Genomic DNA, 9,191 nt, shown 5'->3' with positions numbered 1-9,191 from the left:
ATTTGCCAGCTTTCGCTCAGAGAACTAACTTATAAGAAACTGTCAGAGATATTTTGAAAAAAAGGCTTTTGTAGGAAGGTTGGAACGTCGTGTGTTCAACAACTGCAAAGGAGCAAGCGGTTGTTTTTTCCGAGTATCCCCGAGTCACCATCACTAAGAATCGTCTCTTTATTTTATTAAGCCGCTTTAATATTTGTCACTTCCTTCATAACATAACCTGCGATCAGGAGTTCGTTTCTTTAGAGATCCCTGTCTAAAGGAAAGCACGCTTGATTGTAGAACAGCAAGAATGCCGCACCATGTCTACAATTTCAGCCCTAGAAGTGTAGCAAGACGATTATCACTAGAATCTAGGTTAATGGGCTGGCTCCCACGGGTCTCCTATCCCTCAGTGGTAGAGCATCCGAACTAGTAATCGGACGGTCGTAGATGCTTCGACTCTTGCAACAGGAGCACTCGGATTTTTTACGAGTATCTCCGAGTCACAATTAAAGAAATCAGGTTTTCGTAGTAGTCCACTTTCTTGCCTCCCACCTCTGCGATTGTATGTGGCCTGAGTTCCAGTCCTTCTCAAACTGACCCGAGGGTTTTCCTCTGGATACTCCAGTTTTCTCTCCTCATCGAAACCACTACCAGGTCATGACATCCTGCTGTGGTGCTCTGCTCCAGGATCATACATGGACCGTGCTTTGCCTCATATGTTCTTTAGGCCTGCCCTTGTCGAGCTGCGGACTTCCGCAGCAGTCCCGTCCCTAAAAGTACAAGAAAGGGTGAACGGCAAGGCCTGTTTCAGCCACAATTTAAGGTGCATTGAGTTTCCGTGTATTTTGGCGATCTCCAATATGCCACCTTCGGTATATCAGTATTCACACATGGCTATGAGACTTGAATATTGTTTTGTTTAGAAATCTCTCTTGAGACTTAGAACGAAACTGAGCCGTGAATTTGACCATAAAGCCTCGTAGCCATGCCTGAATATTGATGTATCGAACGTCAGTAAGCCAAAAAGAAAGTAAACGAGTTAAGCTTGTTTTCGCTTGTCAGTTGCAGCAAGGATAAAGTACGAACGCTTGATAGATTTACCGCATTCTTTAGTTTGTGTAGACTCTCCAATCTGAAGCTGAGGCTGCATTTTCTTGGAAGCTGACTGCATAGTGTGTTCACACCAAATAAGTTCAGGAAATTATAAAAGTTCTCACAGAATATGAGGTGGATCTCTTCTGCGCGCGAAGTCACATAGCAGTCTTTTGTTGCAAATGTGTTTTAAGTCTCTCTTAGAAAAGATTCGAAACAATTAAATATCCTCATAATTTCGACATTACGTGTCAACTTTTTTCCAATTTCCTTTTAATCAGTCACATTGCCTATTAGCTGCTTTCTTTTGAATAACATCTTATCTTTAAACATGAATCTTCTATCTGGTCTACTGTTGGTCTCTTTGTAAGAAATTGTATGTGCTGTTAAGACTTCATTGTTTGACATGTCTGCTGTCGCAAGCCATCAGCTAATACATCTTGTAAGCTTTGCTTGAAAATAAGCTAATCCGCACAGTATCAAAAAGTGGTGAAAAGGAAGGTAAAAAAATTGTCCACATCTGTTCTTGCCGGTACATTGTAAACCAATCCCAGCACTTTGGATGTTAAAATTCTCACTCTAACATAGTTGTTGGTACTTTTATTGTTGTTCTTGTTGTTGATTCTCGTCTTTCGACTCCAACGTTTAGTGTTAACCCTTCCTCCTCACATGCACGCAAGTAATGGCACAAATCAAACTCTCGTAGTCACGACAGCAAACATCACCGAGATTGCAGGTAAGAGTAGACGTTGCTGCTGGCATGCTTTCTGTCTCGACCCCAGGTCTTGCATTACATCCTTGTAACACAACAGATCTGGTTACGGAATAAATAAATTCAAATGACAAAATAGAAAGCTTAAAAGAAAATTGAACGTGGTGATGTGCATTGCTTGTAAATCATTTCCAGAGGAAATAAGAATCAGGAGAAATAAACAGCTGAGGGAAATCGCAATGGCCTGCGAATGTCACTAGTTACAGATGTTCATTATCAAATTTATGCTTCCTAGTCTCCTTTGCTCTGGTCAATAAATCTGCAAGGTTACAATGACGTTTCATGATAATTGAAAATCCCAACGAAATTGAACGTAAGCCACTGGCGAAGGGCGCCTTTACCGGAAACCTAAGACCCTCGTTAAGTTTGCTTTTTAATACTCAAGTTAATAAAAGGTCTCCCGTTCAGTTGACCACGACTCGCGTTAATGTCCATAAACCTTTTTTTTTTTTTTTTTCATCCGTTTCGAATAAAAGTAGAAGTGAATTTCGTTATAAAAAAACTGCGATGAAATATTTTTAAACATAGTAAAAGCTTAATAGTAAAAAAAGAACGTCGACGTTTCGACGCTATCCTAACGTCATTATCAAGTCAAAAAAGTAAAAAAATGGAACTTGATTATAAATACTAAATGCACGATAGCTACAATAATACTCCCTGCAAACAAAAAACCTATCACCGATGGAATGTGCTTGAGTATTTAAAGACATCAATGCGCTGTCTATTATTTTTATTCTCCAAATTCCATTCATGCTAAGCTTTTTTTTATCTTGTAGTGTTATATATTGTAGCAATTGTCTCTGTAGATGATTAAAAGTTTAAGCGTTGTGTACCTAATGATCGATTCTTATGAATTTTCTACACCTTTTGACCAATCACGCTTCAGCGATCACAAAACAAAAGAAATGTTTGGAGTTGTTGGCTCAAAAGTTTGACCAGTCTAAAACTTCGTGCGTTTCCACTCGTGAGACTTGCTAATACCTTTGCCCTTCCCTAATTTGAAAACACTGCATTTTAGAATGTCTGTTCTGGCTTAAGTGTCTATACCGTCGAAGATCTTGTTATCAGCAATTTCCGGGGTGTTGAATAAACGAGCCCTTGCCTCCTAGGTAGGGTTAACCAGGTATGCATGCACGATGAAGGGTTTTTCTTTTGTCGAAAGGAACTGGAGGACCTCAGGTTGAAAAGCGAAGCAATCTAGCAGGAATTTTGGCCGCTGTGTTGATATGCATTCTGCTGGTAATCGCTGCTGTATGCACTTTCATTTATCGGGGACAATTGATGCAGAAGTGGCGCACATTCAAGCAGAAAACACCGGGCAGGTATGTCGGATTTTGAAATTCCTTCAAATGTGCAATTGAGAAGGACAAGAACGAGACAGAGCAACCGTAGGTGTTCGTCCACCCCAAAACACCAATTGATACTACTGGCTTATAAATAGCTGGAGGGAGATAAATCACTTGAACCGAGGATTGCTCTTAACAGTAATAGTTTGTGGTCAAAGTGAAGCTTGAATCCGGGAGCTCCTCTTGCTACCTCGTTCGTTAGCTGATTTCTCAACTTCGGAACCTTTCAGCCCTAAGTCGCAAACGCTACTTCTATTCTTAGCCTCGCTCGCCATGGGTTGCCCCGTTCAGAGTGCCAAAGGCAAATATCGTTTATTTCAGTCGGAGTCCTACTGAGGAATTGACACGATAAATGGGCGAGGGAATACGCTAAGGAATTATTACTGTGGAAGCGAGCAATCACATTTTTCATAAAGAAAAATGGTGCCTTTGCCATATCATTACACAACGAGTCTGAGTCAAGGGCAATTTCTGTCGTTTATCAGTTGTTTTTTTTCTAGAGTCGAAGACAGTGAATCCCTTAGGTACGGTCGACTTAAGCTTTTTTTCTTTTCTGCCATGTAAGTCGAAAGCACGTTTCATGAAAATACCTCGACAACGTGCTGTTTTTGGTTGATAATACCCAACCTGAGATTGGCGTGAACTCCACACCCACCCAACCCCAAGCTCTTATATGTCTATTATTCTTTTATACTTGATCCCTTTGACTTCTTTTTGTCTGGGTCATTTTTTTAGTTACCGAGGTCTGTCCAGGGGCTCTCCTAAGCAACAAAGAGGGCAGAGTGGACCAGCCGCTCGCACTAGTCACGATGTGGAGGCCGCAAAATCGAGACCCAATATTTCGGGACCAATCCTTAACAATACAACGCGAAATCAGAAGGATGTTACTTTAAAACGCGGTGCCCTTGGTTCTAGTAAACCTTCAAGTGAACCTGCCAAACAAGATCAACCAGATGCACAGCCATTAGTAGCTTTCAAACCAACGCCAAACAAACCTGAAAAACCTGCTTCGGAAAAGGAGGAAACTACTACAAAGTATTTGCCACCAAAACTGCGAAATCGAGAATGGCCTCCCAAAGATGACAAGAGAGCTTCTTTGAATCGCGTGTCTAGTCCAACAGGGATTAGTAATCATGTCAAACCTATTCGACCGAAAAGCCATGCGGGAATATTAGACAAACCCGCTGTTCCCCCTCTCCCGTCAGGGAGAGGGCCAGTCAAACCCGCTAAACCTTCACGACCTGAAAGCCTCGCGGGTGTGATTGACAAACGCGAACCTTCAAAGCCGTTGAAGCCGAAACGCCCAGAAAGTCACGCGGGAGTGATTGACAAACCGGTTGCTCCTTCTTGGAAAAAGAACGTATCACAAAGTTCTACGGGCAATAAAAAGCTGCAAGCCACAGATGCTGTTAATCCACCTAACATTCTCGGTAGGCCTCCATTGAGGGCTGTTGACTCTCGATTTCCCAAACAATCATCAGAGGAAAGGCCGGCTTCGCTGCCTCTTAAACCATCTGACTTGAAAAAAGCAGGACTTGCCTCAGGGAGCAAAAAACCTTCCTCTTTCTCTTCGGCTGATAACAAACCCAATAAGGTCGCTCTCAAGCCTCCTGGACCCATTCCTCCGCGACCTGGAGCAAAACCGACTTGACAATGTCTTATTAGCCTACGACTCCATTCAACGCGCCGCCCAAATGACTACAATTGCAACTTCATTGTATTCTACACACCCTTTTATAAAAAGTCCTTGAGGAGTTGCTGTGTTCTGTGCGACGATCTTCATCATGTTGTCTGTCGAATATTGTTCGCTGAGGGGACACTTAAGATTGATTAAAGGACGAAGATAAAAAGGCGTATTGCATAGAAGGCTGGTACATACATAGTGTCGAAGAAGCTCTCTGAAGGTGCTCCAGAGCAATATTTTAGGAAAACTTTCTTCCCCTAGATATAATGAAATTAAGTGAACTGTAAGTTAAATCGCTTTTAGAATTGACTAGAAATGCTCACTGAAACTTAGATGTAGCGGATATTGTCATTCTGGTATCCCTTACGCTTTAATCGTTATCTGTGATTGGACATTTGGGTGAGTAAAATTATAATTAATTAGTAAATTAAATATTAAACCAAGGAAGAACTCTTGGAGGAAACCTTTGAGAAGGATCAATCAGGTGATTTTTACAATTAGTCGTGGCAAAATTTGCTATCTGATATCGATTTACAGCGAATTCGATATTCTCACTCAATTAGTTATTCTGATTCTCTTCAACTGAAGATTGTTTATCCAAAAAGCACTCAGAGGTAGTAAAAGTCGCTGCCGTTTCGTGGGTTAAAAAGCAGCCTTATAAGTGTCCTGTGAATCGATTGGCTAAAAATCCTCCCGGGTTGAAATGTTCTTGACGCTTACTCCGGAATCTTTCCCCTGTAAACTCAAAGATCTTCATTGAATTACTGACACTAATGTCACTGCAATGCTACCTCTCCATGATATCAAATTCTCCGAGGAAGAGTGCAACTAAGTTTTTTCAATCATTAGGTTGTTGGCAGGAGTACGAATAAGAAACTATTTTTAAAAAAAAGGAAATTCCGGAATGGTAATAGTCTCCTTCGAAGCCGTTATTTGGGTCGTCACGCAACGCTCCTCCCCACTAACAGCTGCTCACGAGAGAGACACATTCCTTTCCCTTTGTTTTTGAGAATCAATACAATGCTCGTTATTGTTATCGGCTACGCCAATCAAATTCCTCGTTATCATTCTTCGCCATCGTTCGTTATTTAACGACTCTGGCGTCGCGTAAACAACCGAATAAAATTCTCTTTCAAGGAGATCTATTTCTCCCTGCGTATTCGCGTCGCTCAGACTTACGCAGGATATTCCTACCTGTCGTAAGCGTTCGGTTTGATCCTTAATGAGGAAAAGCAAAGGCGAAACAACAATCACAATGTGGCCAGACTCGCCAGTGAAGCCGTCAAATACCATAGGTAGAGCTTAAAAAATGACAGATTTTCCAAAGCCAGTATACGTCCTTTTTCTTCAGCACTGCAGGTATAAACGCTTCTTTTTTATGCTTGTTTAACTCGCTAAACTTGAATTGTTCACTCTTTTTTGAAAAAGAAGATAGATCCGCCATGTTTGCTTTGAAGTAATGTAGACGGACTTAGACCAGGTTTCCAGAATATGGAAGCCTGTTTCTTATTGGTCAATTTTAGTGAAAGGAATGTGTCTCTCTATCGTGAGCAGCCGTTAGTAGGGAGGAGCGTTGCGTGACTACCCTAATAACGGCCGCGAAGGAGACTAGAATGGTAAGGGCAGGAAGAAAGATAAAATACTGTAGTGTGGGTGACTCGGTCTGTCATATTTATCTCGCTCCGTCTATTGAAACTCTCGAGAAATAAAGTTAAAAATGTGGACGCAGACTCTCTGAACAGTGAGAAAAGCCTCTCAAGAAGAGAAGGACAGATAGAGATGCGCAATACATCGAAGCATTAAGTCTACAACCTATTTTACCTTCAAATCACACTGGATAACATTGCGAATGCCGCTTTCCGTGAATCTTCGATTACTTGTGTTACATGCGAACCTCGGCAGTTACAAGCTTTACAATAACTGGTTCCGGGTTAACCCAATTTATTACTACGACTCACCAGTGCGAAGATTGTTTACATTACTCATTAACACGAAGAGAGATAACTTTGGATTTTCAACAATATATCTCTTTAATCTATCCCAAAATCATTCAGATAGTCAAAACTTCATATTTATGACCCATTTTCTTCGCTCTTGTGTTCAGGTTCACGTGTTCACAAGTTTGTTTTTGCATCTCATAGATGTTAAGATTTGCAATTACAAACTCTGTTTTGACTGGCTCAATGTGTAAATAGTTCATCCTGAAGTTAAAACAGATACGTTTCGATTTTGAGGAAACGAAACAAATTCGACCTCGGTGTTTTGAAATATGGCCCAGGAACTCATTTAATCGACACGAAAACATCTACTTCTCAATTAACTGCCTCGCTCTACTCAGCTTTGAGGGTATGGAACCAAATGTGCGCATGCGTTTCTGTAGAGGCTTTGCGGAATTTTTTTTTTTTTTTTGGCAAACGTCTTCGCTACTTGTAGTAATCGGCCAACAGCCTCTTCTGTGATGGCGCACGAGCTAAAGACAATTGCACGCGCAAATTTACCGTAAGGCTTATTCCATATCCGCCATCTTGAAAAAGGTGTCAGTTGTCTCGGGGATGTGAAATCAGTTCATTTATGAATGGGAGATCATTTACTGTCACCAGTCGATGACAAAAGTCGATTGTGTTTTCTATGCGTTGTATTTGCTTTTCATGCGTTTATACCTTGTTTATACGTGTTCCTCGTTACTTTCCTTGCCATGTTTACGTAAACGCGGCTATTGTAAGATTACATGTAATTTCAGTGCATCTTTGATGATCATTTGCCTGACGAAAGCAATTATTAGTTATTTATTCCAGTTAGTTTTTCAAGTATATAATTTTGTTCAACTCAACTCCCTAGGTATCTTGGGCTTCTAGCTCATGAAACGATTCCCTACCAGCAGAGGTCTCTTTTCTTTTGCGTTCGCTGGGCTGTCGAGTACGGGAAAAGAAACCCCTGCCATGGGTCGATACTCACTTTGATCCAAGCGCAGTCCATAATCTTGGTCGGCACTCTTCAAACTCTTCTGACTTTGTCACTGGAGCCTGCTGTGTCCCGTGCATTCCCTTACAGTAGTTCCGCAGTTGTTAAGTAAGCCCACACAACATGAACAGCGCGCATGCTCAACACAGTGACTTTCGACCCATTGCAGAGCCCTCTCTTTCCGTACTCGTTAGCCCAGCGAACGAAAAAAGAAAAGATACCTGCTAACACAGAAATGAAACCACTAAAGCGAAAAAAATTTTTTGTTACGCATTGAATCGAACATTTATATATTTATATCGCCGTTTGGTTCACAAAACCTAAGTGGTATAGAATTTTTTTTCTACTTTCTACGTTTTTTCTAAATATCTTTACTTACTTTACGATAAGGAAAAATGCAGCTCTAGGAAGCCACTTGGACCGTGGTGATTTAAAAAAATGAATTCTGAACAGTACTTTTTGGTATTTAAGGACGGTGCCTGCTAATTCAAATATATTTTTGCCGCGATTTTTGATTATGCAGGAAAGGTAGATCTAAACAAGAGTTATTGAAATGCAAAAAGAAAATTGGGGGTAACCGGGGATAACCACGCATTTTTCAAAGATAATGCATGAACAATAGTTGTAAAAAGCTCTAAAATGCACAGCAATGTAAAGCGTTCTTTCTCAAATTGAAGCTTAATTATCTCTAAAGAAGCCATGGTTACCCCCAATTTTCTTTTTTGGATGACGAGAGTACTTACGAAGGTCTACTTTTCTGCATAGTTTTAAACCGCGCAAAAATATCCCTGTATTAGTAAGCATCACCGATAGGAAAGCCTAGTATCTTGAGATACGCAGAACGTATGCGCAATGACAATAGTAGGCACCATCTTAAATTTGTAATGCTGCGAATAGGCAGTAGTTGGGATAGAAATAAAATGCGATCAAACACAACTTTAACATTGACTCTTATCTGAATCTGGCCGTTTATGTTGGGGATTCTCAAGTCTAAGAAAAGTACCTATAGATTACCTACCTAGGAAAATGCCTCTTCGAGCAGTCGTCAAATACCTGGACGAACAGACGTTGTCACAGTGAACAAACCTGTTGAGAAAGGTAGGTCACGCGTGAGAGATTTTCAAAGATGCGCATGTCACAGTTTTGCATTTTCTGCGGCATGCTATTTTTCCCGAAACCTCGAACCTTCAGTTTGGTCATTGTGGCACACAGTGAACAAAATTGCGATTTTTTCAATGTCTTTACTTTAAATGGTGAAAGTAAAGAGTACCAACGATTTCGTTAAAAGGTTTGCACGGCTAGATAGTGTGTACATTGTTAATAGAGGGGAATGGTTATGAAACCAGACAAATTT

General features: G+C 40.8%; 1 protein-coding gene across 2 annotated transcripts in view; it reads left to right on the top strand.

Annotated features, from left to right (window-relative positions):
* The window catches only part of LOC138043082 (zinc metalloproteinase-disintegrin-like berythractivase), a 40,567-nt gene extending 35,221 nt beyond the window's left edge, over nt 1–5,346 (top strand). The window contains exons 26-28 of one of the 2 annotated variants that reach the window (XM_068889197.1): nt 1,724–1,810; nt 3,009–3,168; nt 3,928–5,346. In XM_068889197.1, the coding sequence (XP_068745298.1) occupies nt 1,724–1,810; nt 3,009–3,168; nt 3,928–4,843 (1,163 nt within the window). In that variant the 3' untranslated portion in view covers nt 4,844–5,346. The remainder of the gene's footprint in view (nt 1–1,723; nt 1,811–3,008; nt 3,169–3,927) is intronic. The other variant, XM_068889198.1, reaches the window with a different exon arrangement.
* The last annotated feature ends 3,845 nt before the right edge of the window (nt 5,347–9,191 follow it).

The sequence above is a fragment of the Montipora capricornis genome, chromosome 3 (genome assembly GCF_036669925.1).
Source record: "Montipora capricornis isolate CH-2021 chromosome 3, ASM3666992v2, whole genome shotgun sequence".
NCBI classification, from domain to species: Eukaryota; Metazoa; Cnidaria; class Anthozoa; order Scleractinia; family Acroporidae; genus Montipora; species Montipora capricornis.
This window is presented reverse-complemented; position numbering and strand designations above follow the sequence as displayed.